At 38.0% G+C, this 17157-nt stretch overlaps 1 protein-coding gene across 5 annotated transcripts in view; it reads right to left on the reverse strand.

Annotated features, from left to right (window-relative positions):
* Positions 1 to 247: 247 nt before the first annotated feature.
* Positions 248 to 17157, reverse strand: part of TTPA (alpha tocopherol transfer protein) — a 65685-nt gene continuing 48775 nt past the window's right edge. Inside the window, exons 3-5 of one of the 5 annotated variants that reach the window (XM_060287412.1) lie at positions 13274 to 13467; positions 11220 to 11330; positions 248 to 324 (exon numbers count right to left, since the gene is read on the reverse strand). In XM_060287412.1, coding sequence (XP_060143395.1) covers positions 316 to 324; positions 11220 to 11330; positions 13274 to 13467 — 314 coding nt within the window. In that variant the 3' untranslated portion in view covers positions 248 to 315. Of the gene's footprint in view, positions 325 to 6302; positions 8409 to 11219; positions 11331 to 13273; positions 13468 to 17157 lie in introns of those variants that run through there. The other 4 variants (XM_030859667.2, XM_060287413.1, XM_060287415.1 and 1 more) reach the window with 4 other exon arrangements.

Raw genomic sequence — 17157 nt, forward strand, 5'->3', positions numbered from 1 at the left:
AATGCAACCAAAAATTAATTAATCAATCAATTAATTAATTAATTTTAAAGAAATGAAACAACAGATAAGTTATGCTGAGGTCCAGAGGATGTCAACGGCCTGAACCAGAATCTGTCCACACATCTTAATAAAAAAACCCATTGAGGTGTACAAAGAGTACAAATAAAGTTACACATGATTCATGCGATACTAGGAGTTGGAGGGTATCACAAACATCAAATTACCAGAAAATTTGGTAAGTAGCAAACTCCAGCAGGAACAAGCTTCCTCCACTGCTGCAAGACTCTAGATGCTGAGAGTAGAAGATGCAGGGCTTCAGAGAATCTTGGAAAAAGAGAAAAGAGTATTGGATGATATAGACATAGCATAGGCAAAATCATACCCTGAGAGAAAATGTCAAACATTAAGTGCCAAAAGACTGAACACAGCCTGGGTCTTGGAAGGTTATAATACTGGCTCTCAGGAAGGAGCCAGAGGTGGCAGCTTCAGATAAACATTGCTTCTGAGGGGGACGCAACTGCATTGACAAGGGGGTAGTGTCCTTTAAAGGCACGACGATGAAGGGGAGGAAGGAGGTAAGGGGAAAAATGAAGAGAAGTCATGCCAGCAGCCCCACCTCACCTCCACATACACACAGCTGCCACCACTAAAAGCGTCTGTTAGAGGAATTGCACTTCAGTGTACTGGCACAATAAAACACTTTCAACTAGGAAGGGTCTAAAGAAGGCCTTGTTTTTGTTTTTTGGCCGCACCATGCGGTTTGTGGGATCTTAGTTTCCCGACCAGGGATCGAACCTGGGCCCACAGCAGTGAAAGCACAGAGTAGTAACCACTGGACTGCCAGGGAATTCCCCAAAAGGCCTATTTTAAAAAGAATCAAACCAACACAAAACTACTCAGAAGAAAACAGAGAAGGTGAATGGTAACATTTCACCTAATGAAAATTCTCCCCCAAGGAAACAGACAAACAAGCAAACAAAACCATAAGACCAAGCTCCAAATTAAAATTAAATATCCTTAAGCAAGTGTTAGATAATACTGTGTACATATCAAATCTAGACCAGAAGTTTACAGCCCAAGAACAGAAATGGACAAAAAAGGGATATAAATGGTAAATATCTATACATATACACATAGGTAAGATAGAAATACAGAGATATATCTTAACCCAAACAGAGATACTACTTAGCCCAAAAGAAAAATCAGTGGAACTGTTTGCAGTTGTGTAGAACTGGGAAAAATATTGGAAAATATAAAGTACATGCTCATAGCTCAGCACACGTGACATGTGCCGAGTTCTGGAATGGTACCAGAGACTAGAAAGGCTGAGTAGGAAAGGGAGTGAAACATTGAGTTGTCTTGCAGAGCATTGGAGATAAAGTCCCATTGGAGGGGGAGGGAGCCTGAAACAAACATACAGCAGAACTCCACTTCCAGACACTTGCCATATTTTGAATCTGCAAAGGGTAGGAACTAAGTTTAGATTTGCAAAAGGCAGAATTTTCAAGGCTAAGAAAAAAGAAAATATCCAGGGTACCAACCAAAAACGCAAGTGGACCAATCCTGAAGAATAGGAATGAACCAGAGATGGACTGAATCCTCCTAAGTCTGCAGCCCAGCTCAAAACCTGATTGGATTTACTTGCCTTTCATGCTATCTGACAAAAGAAAGGAAGAGTCATCACTTGACGGGAGGTATTACCTGGAGCCTCTATTAGTTAAACACAATGACCAACATAAAATGTTACTAAAAATACGAAGAAGCAGGAATGTGTAATAATAATCTAAAAAGAAGGGTGAAATAGGAGACCCATAGATGGGAGTTAGAAGAAAAGACTTCTATTTTAATTTTGTATTGAAATATAGTTGATATACAATATTATGTTAGTTTTAGCTGTGCTACATAGTTATTTGATATTTGCATACATTATAAAATGTTCACCACAGTAAGTCTAATAACCATCTGTCTCCCTACAAAGTTGTTGCAATATTATTACTTATGCTGTATATGACATCTGCATGGCTTATTTCTTTTCTTTTTTTTTTTCCTCCCTCCCTCTCTCCTTATTTCTTATTTAAGTGGAGGTTTGTACCTCTTAACCCTCTTCACCTATTTTGCCCTTCCACCACCCTCCCCTCTGAACAACTATTGGCTTGTTTTCTGTATCTGAGTCTGTTTTCATTTTGTTTGTTTTGTATTTTAGATTCCACATATAAGTGAGATCATACAGTATTTGGCTTTCTCTGTCTGACTTATTTCACTTAGCATAATACTCTCTAGATCCATCCATGTTGTCACAAATTGCAATATTTCTTTTTTTTTATGGCTGAGTAATATTCCATTGTATATGTATACCACATCTTCTTTATCCATTCATCTGTCAGAGGACACTTAGGTTGCTTGCACGTGTTGGGTATTGTAAATAATGCTACAGTGAACATTGGGGTGCACATATCTTTTTGAAGAGTATTTTTGTTTTATTTGGAGAAATGCCTAGAAGTAAAATTGTTGGATCACATGGTAATTCTATTTTAAATTTTTGAGGACTCTCCATACATTTTTCCATAGTAGCGGTGCCAATTTACATTCTACCAACAGCGCATGAGAGTTCCCTTTTCTCCACATCCTTGCCAACACTTGTTATTTGTCATTGCTTTGATGATAGCCATTCTGACAGGCGTGAGGTGATATCCCATTGTGGTTTTGATTTGCATTTCCCTGATAATTAGTGATGTTGAGAATCTTTTCATGCATCTGTTGGCCATTAGAATATCTTCTTCATTGGTGCTGTACTGTGTGTATATGTGTGTTGGGTGTGCAGGAGTAAAGTTAGTCTGACACAGTGATTGCGTGAGGTCAGAGTCCACCAAGGGAGGCTCAGACACATCAGTTCTGTGTAACATTCCCGTGGCCATGGGCTGAGTCCAGCTGAGGTAAAACAGTTGCTCACAACCTTCCCCAGAACTTCTCTGTTGACTCCAGACGGGGCACCTGCCTACCTGTCAGGGAATATTGGGAGGCTTCTATCAACAACAAAAACTGGACAAGTAAAGAGGTTGATTATTCTGGCTGTTGCAATATAGACAGCTCCCCGGATCTGACTATCAGGGTGTTTCACTCACGAGGTTTTGCCTTAGACCTTCATGGAAAGGGGTGAACAGTGGCTTCTGGGGGTTGTTCTGCAAGCAGAAGTCTCAGTCAGGTATCCGAACAGGAAATGCTTTTCTCCGCAGTCAACAAGTTTCAGGAGGACAAAGAGTTGTAACCTTGCCTAACCAGTCATGACAAGTGGTTCTAATCATAGCTAATTACTCATGAGCCGTAGAGCAGGAAACTGGAGACCTTGTGAGCAGGTTTGGGCAGAAGAGAAAGGTCAGTGTTTGCTGATCTCGTCAAACATAATTTGTCTCCGAACAATGTAGGGATTAGAGTAATTTCTGAGGAATTTTGGCCAGGATACAAAATACACACACTTCATCTCCCTTGCCCCTTCCCCCCCCCTTCCCCTTGCTGCTGATTCTGAGAGGTCTTGTGTAGAAAGGGTGATATTTTTGGAAAAGGTTGGTGTGCCTAGAAATAGAGACACAGATGTAGAGAACAAACGGACACCAAGGGGGGAAGGGAAGAGTGGGATGAACTGGGATATTGGGATTGACATATATACACTGATATGTATAAAATAGATAACTAATGAGAACCTACTGTATAACAGAGGGAACTCCACTGTACAGTAGAAACACAACACTGTGAAACAATTATACTCCAATTAAAAAAAAAAAAAGGTTGGTGTGCCTAGCGTATACGTGGGGTTAGGAGTCCTGCGATATAAGGATGGGAAAACAGATTGGGCCTCATCGTGAAGGGCCTCAGGTGCCAATTAGTAATTTACCCGCGTGCGGTGTTGCTCTGGCGAAAGTTCAGAGAATGAAATCTTGCAGAAAAATAACTGCAGCAGTGGAGGGGTATATAAAGGCAGGACCAGTGAGAAGCTGGTAGTCCAACAAGAGAGGCTATGACAGCAGGTAGGATGAGAGATGATTAGCCTTAGAAATGGGTCATGGTCAGATATTTTCAGGTAGGACTGATAGAACCTGGTGGCCATTGAGCCCTGTGGCCTGTGGAATTGGGTCTATTAGGAGCATGGTGGTGTTGCAGAGAGCGTGGACTTTACAGCTAGGCCGGCCGAGTTCAGTATGATTCTGGCATTTACTAGCCCTGTGATTCTGAGCAAGGAATGGACACTTTCAGAGTTGAGTTCTCTTCTGTAAAAACAGGCATAATGCCACTTACTTCTTTTTTTCCGCAAAGATTGAGTGACACATGTATGTGAATCTAAAATAGGGCCTGGCACAAAATAAGCAGTTCATACATTTGAGAGCCCTTCAGCTGACATTCAAGGCTTCCCATATTTTGTTTCCCAAGCATCCTTCTAGGCAGAAGGCCCACGCTCCTGTAGCATTGCCCTCCCTCCAAAAATATAGGCCTACGTACGACTTCTCAGACGTGACCTACTCCTTCTGGTCTCTGAGTCTCTGCTCATGCTATTTCTTTGCCTGGACTAGCCTCCCTCTCCTCACTTCTGATTGCTCTCTGGGGTAGTCCATTCTTCTTACAGGCTGTGCTTCAAATAGTACCTCCGCTAAAAACACATCCTCTAGATCCCTGGGTGGAAATGATCTTTCCTTCTGTGAAACTCCTAAAGCACTTTATTGCAACCACTCTAAAGATTCTTACACTATACAGGTATCCGCTGCTTTTCGAAAGGCTGCTTTACACCACTTCACTTTTGCAAAAACCTACATTAGTACCTGTTTTCACTAACCGAAAGAAATCCCTCAAGGATTTTTGCTTTTACAAAAAAAGGCTAAAGGGTTTGTTTTGCCATAAGCCATTATAGAGGCAGCGCCACCCAGAGCAGTGAGAGTGACACTGCCACGCTCCTTCCTGGAACCACACTTAGCATCTCAGCATCCATAGCTTTGAACTGTGTCTATGAGCACCTGTGCTTTCTATTTATTTTGTGCATCCGTTAGTGTTACCCCATTTTGGCTTAAGCAAGGTTTGGTAGGAAAGCTCTACTCTCAGATACCAGGAGAAACCCGTACTGCACTTTACCTGGCTATTTTGGTTTTTTTCCCTTAAATATCCATTTATTTTTTAATTAATTAATTTTTGGCTGCGTTGGGTCTTCCTTGCTGCACACGGGCTTTCTCTAGTTGCAGCGAGCAGGGGCTACTCTTCGTTGTGGTGCGCGGGCTTCTCATTGTGGTGGCTTCTCTTGTTGCGGAGCACAGGCTCTAGGCATGAGGGCTTCAGTAGTTGAGGCATACGGGCTCAGTAGTTGTGACTCGCGGGCTCTAGAGCGCATCCTCAGTAGTTGTGGCGCACGGGCTTAGCTGCTCCGCGGCATGTGGGATCTTCCCGGACCAGGGCTCGAACCCATGTCCCCTGCATTGGCAGGCGGATTCTTAACCACTCTGCCACCTGGGAAGTCCTACCTGGCTATTTTGGATAAGTATTTTCTCTCTTCTAGTTAGCATCCAATTAGTTTTTCTATTCACTATAGTACTTAATTCAATGTACAGTGTTATCAAAAGTAGATATTTAATAGACTGATATGATTGACTTGGATAGAGAAGAGGCGAGCAGTCAATCAAGTGCTAGCTCTGGGGGAGGGAGAAGGATGGGATGTGCCCTTGCCAACCAGAACATTAGTGGGGAGGCACTGCTGCCAATCCTTATTTTACTGCCATCATTCTAGTTCAATCTTTGTAACTCCTAATTCCTCCACAGCATCTAGGTGGGGCAAAATTCAACACACAGGCCAGGAAGGAGTGTTTCAGACAACACCGCCTTACTAGTTTGTTGAGTTTTGGGCTTGTCTGTATGTCTGACCTGTTTCGTGAGCTACTGGCTTAATTTAGGTGGGAGACAAGATATTCTTTGCTCTAGAACGTGTTATTTCTGTAAGAAAAACATAATTTGACAAATGAAATCGTGATCTGGGCTCACAGCAGTTTCAGAATCCAATTATCTGATTTAGTGACACACTCTGGCTTTTCTCACTTAGAAGTTTTAACTTCTGAAGTATGCATGGCTTAGTTTTATGAAATTAACTTTGGGTCCCTTTCAGCACAAGAAGACAGGGCAAGATGGTATTGAACTGAGCAGCAGGAAAGCCAGTCTGCAATTGAAACATTTAAAGAAAACACTGGCATTTTTGTCATGGACAGCTAGATGCGATACTTTTTTCTTAACCTCTTCTGTAAGGAAAAGCAGTTTTTGAAAAAGAATGCCTAATATTCATATTTAAAAATGAAAAACAAACAGCTATAGTTTGCGTGAAAGATCTTTATTTTGTTTTGAACAATATTAAAACAAATAAATTATCGGGCAGTTCAGTAACACAATGAGCACACGTTAGAGTTAATCTTTTAAAAGGCACCTCTGGTGCAATTACAGTAAAGTAATAGAGACAATTCAATAGCTATTTATCTTGCCACCTTATAAAACTGCCCGTTCATTTTACATTGTTCTTTGAATGTTCTTCAGTGAATCGCTGCATTTCATAAAATATTCAAAGTCCTATAATGAAATGTACTTCTACTGATTGACTTATTTTAATTCTATTTACTGTCAGTAACATCACCAATGAATCATATTTAAAAGACATTTTAAAATACTATCCTTTATTCTTGTGCTAAAGTAATCATTCCTTCACAGAGTCAGAAGAAAGTGTTTTAAGCACCCAAATGTGAATGAAGTGGAACTTTGTGATGTAAATCTTCTAGGAATAAAAGTTGGGTAAACTAGAACTTTTTGTTGTTGCTATTATTTATACTTTTTAAATAGTTTTATTCTGCTGTCATTTTTAATTATACAATTTTAAATTGTATGATTTTGTAAAGAAGATTTTGACATTTTTTAGAAAACAGGCATGATCTAATATTTTAAATTAAATTTATAATATAAAGTTACCTTCCCAATGCTAAATCAAAATCAAACACGTTCTCTAAAGAACATTCACAATCACTCTCAATTTTTCACAGATATACGTACAGAGAATCATAAGTATCAGCTCATCTGATTAGAATAATTTTCTTATAAAGAAAAACACCCTTTACATATTCTTTCACAAAGATACTATTGTATGATTAATGTTGAAACCCAACTAAGCTAAAAAATGTTTAACAAATTTTGTATACTGTGTTCTTTCATTTTTAAGTTTAAAATAAAATTTAAAAATTATAAAATACTATAAAAACTGTCATAAGTTGAAAGCTATATTGACATATCTTTCTCAATAAATGAAATATGCTTTAACATAGCTACAGTACAAACAGCACATTTTAACTCCTGATTTTTTTTAAGTAAATATGAATTGTAGGATTTGGCTAGAATGTTCTGATAATACAGTAAAACCCAAATTTCTTCATGCATAATCTGAAAAGTTCCAGATGTAGTTGACAGTGATTTTAAAATGTAAACATTTCCTCTCCCTTGTGTAGTTGTGTTACTGTTCGATTAAAAAATAGAGTCCACGTATACGGCAACCAAATATTATTCCACCTCTGAATCTCTATGTAGTTAACTGTATCAACATGAATAATTTCATAGAGACCTATTGATGCTACATATAAGAGTTTATGGCGTACAGACTCTTCAATCAAAAGTTTCTATTGTGCAAATATGGTAAAATAGAATTTCCCTGAGGTGAACTACCTTGCTGGCCCACAGAAATAACTATATAAAACTGTATTCAGATTTTAATCTGAATTATAGTCTATCTGACACGCACCCAAAATGAGTGTGAATAGATTTTTATAATCAGTTGATTTGTGCTAATATTTCTTTTCAGTGAATATTTATTCATTTATAATCAAACCAGTGTGACCAGAAAAGTTGTTTAAAATAAAACTTTTGAGAAACACACCGAAGTGCGTGTGAAAAGATACTTTAGAGATAACTTTCTTCCAAGTGCAAAAATCAGGAACCTCTTCTATGCTTTTAAGGTATAATAATATTTAATTACTTTAAAGGTAAAGAAAAGATATTTAAAAAGTAAAGAAATTTCCCAAATATCCATGTTGCTCAAGTTAGAAGATTTTTACATTGAAAAAAATCAATCGGAAAAGCATTAGTTTAATGATTCTTTTTCTTTCATTCATATAACCAGGTAGGATCTTACTCATGTATTTTTAATTAGGAAGTCTCTCACATTAAATAACTTCTTCTCCTTTAGCGGTCTGTGAAATGCTGCTGAGATAATTTTCAGACTTCATTATAAAATTTGTCCACTCCTGACAAATGTCCTCCATGGAGTATTCTTTACCACCGTATTCCACTGGAAGAATGTCTGGGAAATGCTGAAGTAACCTTTGTTTGTAATTGTCCCCATGCATATGAATCTGAAACAGCCAAAATGTTTTAGAAGGTATGCCCTCTGCCTCTCAGTATATCAGATGCATTTCCAATGGAAAATCAACACTGTAAGATAAGATGCTCTCATCACTTCTAAGATAGGAGCACATGTATAGATACTACCGATACATCCTTTATTCCTCTGCTTATGAAGCTAATAACTATACTTATGTTTAGATTGTGCTGCTTCTGAATCTGATCAATTTACTGTTCTCTTATATTTGCATCCTTATAACTATACAATATTTACAAAAAGCCATTCTTTTTTCTTTCAAAAGTAGATTTTTAAAACTCTAAATAAAATCATTTTATACATTCTATTCCCTAATGTACAGGTGATTCTTAGCAAAAGATTGAATATCCTGGGATGGTTCTGTAGATGATAAAAATGTTCTTCCTTTTATTAGTTCATATTAAATAAAAGCATATATCTGAGCACACAATCAGGTACGCAGGGAATAATTTATGTGGTACAGTTGACAGACAGTCTTGGCTAATAAAAAATTAAGAGAAATTATGATAGTTGTTGTGTTGAGAACTTTAAATTTTTGAACATTTTAAACTATAAAAATTGATCATATAATGTCCTGAAGTTAAAATAAAGACTTGGAACCTTTGATTAAAAGCACATCTTGTTAAAAATAAATACATAAATACCTTTACTCATCTGCTAGGATTCATCTGTACATTCAACAATCATTTAATAAGCACCTACTATGTGCTTAGGATATGAAGACTGAAAGATGAATGAAACAAGTTCTTTGCACTCAGGAACCTTACAGTCCCAATCCTTGATTTTTTTCTGAAATGTCTGAAATATTACCAGCTAATTGAAAAGAAATTCAACCATCTCTTCAGGAAGGGAGAAATAAAATCATTCATAGAGTACTGCCAAAATGTTTAAAGGGAGAAAGTGGCTAGATTTGGTCCTCCCTGCCTTCCCCATTTTGGCAAGTCTGTTTCATGTCAATTAACTTTCATTGAAATGCTTCACTTCTCAATTTAAAATTTTTCTTCTCTTCTTGCTCATGTTCTCCTGTTTATTAGGTTCAGTTTATTGTTGTATTCATTTTTTTGGTCCAGAATATAACCCAAAATAGAAATACTTATTTTTATGTCTGTCAGCGTTCAACAGAAGATGGCCAGCTATTGTCAAGCTATACTGAAGAGAGGAAAAAAAGAATAAACAAAAAAACCCGGCTTTTATAAGAATAAAAGAATCTTCCATAGGGGCAGTTCTTCTTGAAGACAGACAGAAATACCTACTGGAAAACCTCAAAAGAAGCTCTAGAGTCGTCATTTTCTGACCAGATGCAAGATGTTACATTTTCTTAGTATGAAAGAATATACTTTGTAACATTCCAAATATGCTATTATCACTCACATTACCAGTATTTCTATTTAAATAGTTTTTGATATTTAAATTGTCAATGCCTTTAAAACCTGTTTGTGTTCATGCATTAGATGTTGCCAACGTTTGTCTAAATAAATGCTCTAAAAATTATCCTCTACAGATTCATGCAGAAGACTGGTTGCCAGTTTGGGAACTCACACTCTGTTGTCAACACTTGAAAAATCCCAAGTAATATTGATATTCACCTGAGATAAGACTCTGCAAGATAGGTAAAAAACATCAAATTGGGCTTCCCTGGTGGTGCAGTGGTTGAGAATCTGCCTGCCAATTCAGGGGACACGGGTTCGATCCCTGGTCCGGGAAGATCCCACATGCTGCGGAGCAACTAAGCCCGTGCGCCACAATTGCTGAGCCTGTGCTCTAGAGCCAGCGAGCCACAACTACTAAGACTGCAAGCCACAACTACTGAGCCCGCATGACACAACTACTGAAGCCCACATGCCTAGAGCCCGTGCTCTGCAACAAGAGAAGCCACCACAATGAGAAGCCCACTCACCGCAATGAAGACCCAACGCAGCCAAAAATAAATCAATAAAATAAATTAATTAATTAAAAAAAATCAAATCTATTTGCTTTAACTAACGACATTAAGTCACATACCTTGGGTACTATGGTTTTCAGTTACACGTGTCTAATTTAAGCATGTTTATTATTTACATAGGTAATACATTCACACGGCTAGAAATCAAAACAAGATAAAAGGTCCACAGTGAGCTGTCTTGCTCCCAACCATATCCTCAGCTACCCCATCCGTACCTCTCTTTTGTTCCATAGAGGTAACCACTTTGGTTGTTTCTTTGCACATCCTTTAAAAATAACTTTTATGCCCATATAACTATAGATTCTGATTTCTTCCCTTTTTATACAAAAGATAGTGTAAACACGATTCTGCATGTTCTTATTTCCCTTCACAATACATCCTGCAAATCTTACTGTGTTCCATTGTGTAGGTGCATCACAGTTTATTTAACCAGCTCCCTCATGATGAAAACTGGGTGGTTTCCCATATTTTGCTACAATGAATCCCCTTGTATATGTAATTTTGTTTATGAGCATGTATATCTGTAGGATAAAAATCCCAGAAATGTGAAGGCTGTGATTTTGATAACTATGACCACACTGCCCCCTACAGGGAATATATCATTTTGCAGTTTCACCAGCCATGTGTTAGAGGTCCAGTTTTTCCACAGCCTCACTAACTTGATTTTTCAAAACTAAAAAGAAATTTTATAGAAGTAGTTGGGTTGTTAGATAAATATTCAAAACACTGGGACAATGCTGTGTGTGTTGGGGGGAGGGGCGGAAATAAGAGAGCAATTTTTAAATAACAAAGGAGTGGAACATTTGGTGCAGAAGAATAGTGACTTGAATATGTTTTACTTACCCGTTCCTTAATTTTTTCAGTCAGAAATGGTTTAATCATGGAAAAGACAGCATGGAAAATTATTGGCTCGTTTATCAAATGGATACCACGAACTTTTAATGGAAAGGAATCCTTTGAAAATAAAGAAAATGTCTTGTTAATAACAAAGCATAAATCAATATGTAATCGTATCGACAAGCCCCTTCTTTGAACACTTGCTAAACTTACAGCAATACCTAAAGTGTGATTTTATTTTCAAAATTATTCCATCAACACAATAGCCTGCTTTATAGTTCACTGTCCCTAGATTAAGAAAAGGTCTCTAAAAAGGTTGCACCTTGTAGTTTAGGCCAAGTATTTTAAGAAATACCTACATCTTTCATAAGCAGGACACAGAAAATATCTTCCCCAATCACATATAAATGTGCTTTTGAAAAATCAATGAGTCATTTGGATACTTAACCTTTTCCCCTCAAATTTTTATTTTGAGGAAGAAAAATCAAACTTTCATAAAAGTTGAAAGAATAGTACAATAAACACACACTTTTAAACTTTTGACACAGGTATAAGTCTTTCACATCAAAGTAATATCGGCTTTTTTCTAAGGTTTAAAATGTTAAGGATGCAAAGAACAACCCCATCAGTATTTTCCCTACCCAAGGATGTGTTGTTAATATAGAGATTTTTCCTGCCAAGTTTCTTTCATGCAAAACTCTTTTTTTTTTCTGCACATAGCTTTTAGAGATGTGTTATCAATTGTGATTTTTCCTTTCAGGTTCTTTCTATGAATAATTTTATTTTAAACATAACTGCTAATATGCTCTCTAAATAACTTGCACCCCGTTTTGTTTCACTGACATAATACAATTTTTGTAAACATTGTGAGCTTTAATATTGATGCTATAATTCATCAAATGGATGTACCATTATTTAAGTAACGCTTTTCCTATTTCTAGACAAATAAGCTGTTTCTAATTTTTTTCTATAAAAATTGATGCTATAGGGGGCTTCCCTGGTGGTGCAGTGGCTGAGAATCCACCTGCCAATGCAGGGGACATGGGTTCGATCCCAGGTCCGGGAAGGTCCCACATGACGCGGAGCAACTAAGCCCGTGCGCCACAACTACTGAGCCCGTGCACCGAGAGCCCATGCACCACAACGAAAGAAGCCACCGCAAAGAGAAGCCCGCGCACCACAACGAAGAGTAGCCCCCGCTCGCCGCAACTAGAGAAAGCCCGCGCGCAGCAACGAAGACCCAACACAGCCAAAAATAAATAAATTAAACAAGTAAATTTATTTTAAAAAATTGATGCTATAGTAACTATCTTTATGCATAGAAGCAATGGGGGTTCTAAGTACAGCTTTTATCTTCAGATATCCTGGATTGGAATCCCTGTTTCACTGCTGACAAAATGTGTATGCTTGGGCATTGCTATGTCACCTCTCTGACATAGTAAAATAATTTGTAAGATGGAAAAATTAATAGTCATATGTCATAAGCTTTGGTGTAGCCATTAAGTGGTAATGCACTTGAAACACTTAGCAAAGTACCTGGCACACAGTAAGCTATTATTATTATACACAAAGTCTTTGCTATATTTAAGATTATTCCTTGGCTAGGTTTCCAGAAGCAGGATTACTGGGTCAAAGATGATGGCCATTTTTAAAACTTTTTTTTTTTTTCCCGGAAAGAACTGTATCAATCTTTCAACCTGTATATCAACTGTATCAATCTGTATCAACCAAAACCTACATGACATTTTGTTGTATGATTGCTATAAATATTATTTTTTGAGTCAATTTTTAATTTAGGAAGAAAATTTTAGTGACTGAAAGATAAAGTCACCACATTATTGTTTAAATATATGAATTCTGTGGTTAGAAATTTTGAACATATTTTCACAGTTTGTTGCAACATTCTTTCTTTTTGAATTAATAACACTTTACTTCCTCTTACCGTTATTGAATTCTACGTATCATTTCTAAAATTGTATTTAATTTTCTAATAAATGTACTCTCCCTTCTCTTTAACATATAACTAAGTATTGTGCCGAACAGTTAAAATACACACTTACTGTAAGAACAGCAGCAATCTTCTTGGCTACAGATGGAGTCATCTGAAAAGCATGAGAAAACTGCCAGCCTTCCAAATCAAAGACAGCCTTGATTCCATTCCGTTGTGTTTCTACCTCCTGTACAATAAGCTCGGACGTGATTAGACTTACACGAAACACATCATAAGCTGTGAAAACTTTTGGGTCCCAGTGTGCTAAAAAAAAAAAAAAAAATGTAAAAAATCATATCTCAGCACTGTGTAAAGAATCAGAAAGATTTACAAAAGGAAACGAATTCTTTTTAGACTTAAAGGATCAATAGAAATAAAACACGTACAAAGATCATGAATTGAGTATCAGGTCAAATTGGTGGTCCAAGAACACGTGCCTGTTTCTCCCTCCCTCCCTCCCTCCCTCAAATCCCTAGCAAAGAACAGATTCTTAAGAGCACGGAGAAAATAAGAGAATAAATGCAGCCTGGATTTGATGGCCAGATGAAGCTACAGCCCAAACTACAGCAGGATGGAACTGCAGCTGAAGGTTGGAATGCCTCTGGGTATGCTCCACGCTCGAAGGTATTGAAAATGGGAAAAGCAAGGCTCTGAATTATGAAGAATAACTAGGGCCCCATCGTAACCACAGAGGTTGCTGCTAAGGGAAATGTGCGAGGAACAGACAGGCAGGTGGGTCTCTCTGACACCCTCCGTGACGAGCAGCGTGTAGGAGAGGCACGTCCATATAGGCTAGAAAAGTAGTGTGCGCTCGGAAGGGTAGCCAGCTCCCCACACCCAGGAAAAACAAGGAATACCTGTGCTAAGAAGAGGAGCTACTGAGTTCTTGTCCTCTCCCCTCCCCCACCAGTCCTGGGGCAGGCCACGTCATGCAAAATTGACAGTAATGGATAGGCAAGCAGGTGATCTTTAAAAAAGATATGCAACCACTAAGAATTTTAATAGTTTTAAAGACACAGACACACAAAGAAGAGAGGATCCAAACTCAATAGACAAAGGCACTAAAACTGAAGGAAACAGCTAATAAAGCAAAAGAAACATTAAAAGAAACAAAATTGTTTCAGTGAGGAAAAAAAGATACCATAGGCTATTGTCATGAGAACAGGCTATTATGAAAAAGAATCAGTTGAGATGTTGGAAATTAAAAGATGACAATCCAAGCAAATCTCAGTTGATGGGATAAATGTCAGAAGAGACACAGCCAACGATGGAATAATGGTTTGGAACATCAAGCTGAGGAAGTCTCTCAATCTCAACACAGAAGACCCAGGAGTCAATATGTATGAATAAAAAGTTAACAGACATGCAGCTAGATCCAGAAGTTTCAAAACCCAACTAATTAGAGTTCTGGAAGGCAATAATACAGAGAATAGGGAACAGAGGAGAAAGGAATAGTAACAGAAGAGAAAAATTTTCCAAAGCTGGAAAAAGATGCAAATCTTCAGATTACAAGGTTCATGCAATACCTAACAAGATGAAGGGTTAAGAAAAAAAAAAAGATTCATGACTAAGGAATGGTAAAATTCTAAACATACCAAAGTTTCTGGCTTGAACAACTGGGTAGAATGGTGGTACCATTTGTTGAGATAGGAAACACTGGAAGAAAAGTGTTAAGGAAGGAAGGATCATAGGCAGTTTTGAACACGTTAGAATGGTGACTGTGAGATGTCCAGTTGGATACAGCTGAGATCGGGAACTGGTCGTACGGAGCTTTGGGAACAAAGAGATAATGGGGGTGAAGATACAAATCTCAGAGTTTCTGTGCTTATAGGTCTATATAGCAGGGAGTACCATGGACTTACGTTTCTCTCTGTTATGGTAGAGAGGTAAGTAGCTTAAGAAGAGGAGGCTAAGGCCAATGTCCTAAGGAATTTCGGAATTTACAGTAGAATACGTAGTGCCAGCAAAGGAGACTAAGAAGAAACAGTCAGTTTAAGTTGGAGGAAAACACCAGGAGTATGTGGCATCAGAGAAGGGAGGCAAATACCTCAAAAAAGAGGAAGAGGTTTGCTATGTAAAGAGGTCAAGTGAAATAGCACTAAACACATCCACTAGATTTGGTGAAAAGGTCACCGATGATTTGCTAAGGTCATTTCACCAGAGAGGTGGCAGTGAAACCAGACCAGGGGGCGTTGAGAGGACCTGTGAGAAAATGTGGATGGTGAACATAACTAACTCTAAAAATGTGGCTAAGAATGAAGTGTGGGGAGACGGCTAGGGTGGAGGCTGGAGGGTCTTACGGGATTAAGGAGCTTTTGGATGGCTGATCCTAACAGATTTAAATGTTAATGGATAGTGTGTAATAGCAAGGAAAAATCTAGAGATGAAGAAACAGGAGGGATAATTAGAGGTATTCCTAGAAAGGTACAATGGAATTGCCCTTTAGTTTTAAAAGCCTCAGATTCCTGGTAAGAATCTGAATAATCAATCCATGGATAAACCAGTTCACGTGTACTGTACGACTTCAGACACTGGCTGAAAGCTATAATGGTGCAAAATATGAACAGAATGACTGAAAGTCTGCAGTTCAGAAAATAGTGACTGACTTAAATTTCTGAGCCCACCAACATAGTTGTCTAGACCTGTGCTGTCCAAATAGTAGCCATTAGCCATATGTGGCTATGTAAATTTAAATTAATTAACATTTAAAATAATTACAGTAAATAAAATAAAAATTCAGCTTCTTAGTTGCGATAGCCACATTTCAAGTGCTCAACAGCTACGTGTGGCTAGTAGCTACTGAGAACAATTTCACCATCATAGAAAGTTCTATCGGACATTGCTGGTTTAGACTCTGGGCTCCTTTAAGGCAAAAGAAAAGATTGCCGTACATTTTTAATTCCTTCTCCAGCAACTATCTAACATTTATTGAGTGCTTAGTACATACCAGGTAATTTTCTAATTATATTTTATATATACTGTATTGCAAGATTTAATGCTCACAGAAACCCTATGAGGAAAGTTTCTGCTATGCCCATTTGACAGATGAGAAGATGGAATTATAGCTGCACAGCTTTCCATGTAGCTAGACGTAGCAGAGCTGGGATTCCGACCCAGGCAGCATGCCCTAGAACCTGTGTTCCTGAGAACCAAGCCAGTCAAAACTTAATGCTCGCTGCTGAATTTTACTTTTGCTGCTGTAGTACAGTAGTGAGTCTCAAAAGGCATAAGATTATATCCTTTGGCTTATAGGCCAATAATGGCAAAATTTTAGTTTCCCCTTCGGTTGTCCTGCTGGACTGGAGGAAAAGGTTCTGTGCGTTTTCTCACTGCTTACACTGCACAGAGATGGTACCAGGGAAGGAGTTATGCTAACGTTCTACCCAAAAAGCTCTACCACAGACTTCCTTTTTTTAGTTCCTCCCATTAAATCAATTAAATTTAGAAAATGTATAAATATAAATGTATCCTATTCTTTCATTTTACTCATAAAACTCTTCTGAGTTTCTCCTTTCGCCCTGGAGTAACATGTTATTCTACATAACACTCAGAAGATTTGCTGTATACTCTCCTGTCTGACCGTCACTAAATTGATATGTTTTCTTGATCTTAAAATCTCTTTGAGTTAAACAGTACACTTATAAATTAATAACTGCAAGAGGCTACAGGGAGATCAGCTCGGTGCTTTGTGACCACCTAGAGGGGTGGGATAGGGAGGGTGGGAGGGAGACGCAAGAGGGAGGAGATATGGGGATGTGTGTATATGTATAGCTGATTCACTTTGTTATAAAGCAGAAACTAACACACCATTGTAAAGCAATTATACTCCAATAAAGATGTTAAAACAAAAAGAGGCCCTCGCTAAACAATAGAAGACTGTTGACTTCTATTAGTTAAGGTGTTTCTGATCAAAGTAGCACATTTGCTTTTTCACTATTAAGGTCTCATTTTTAC

Source organism: Globicephala melas, chromosome 17, assembly GCF_963455315.2.
Source record: "Globicephala melas chromosome 17, mGloMel1.2, whole genome shotgun sequence".
Taxonomy (NCBI): Eukaryota; Metazoa; Chordata; class Mammalia; order Artiodactyla; family Delphinidae; genus Globicephala; species Globicephala melas.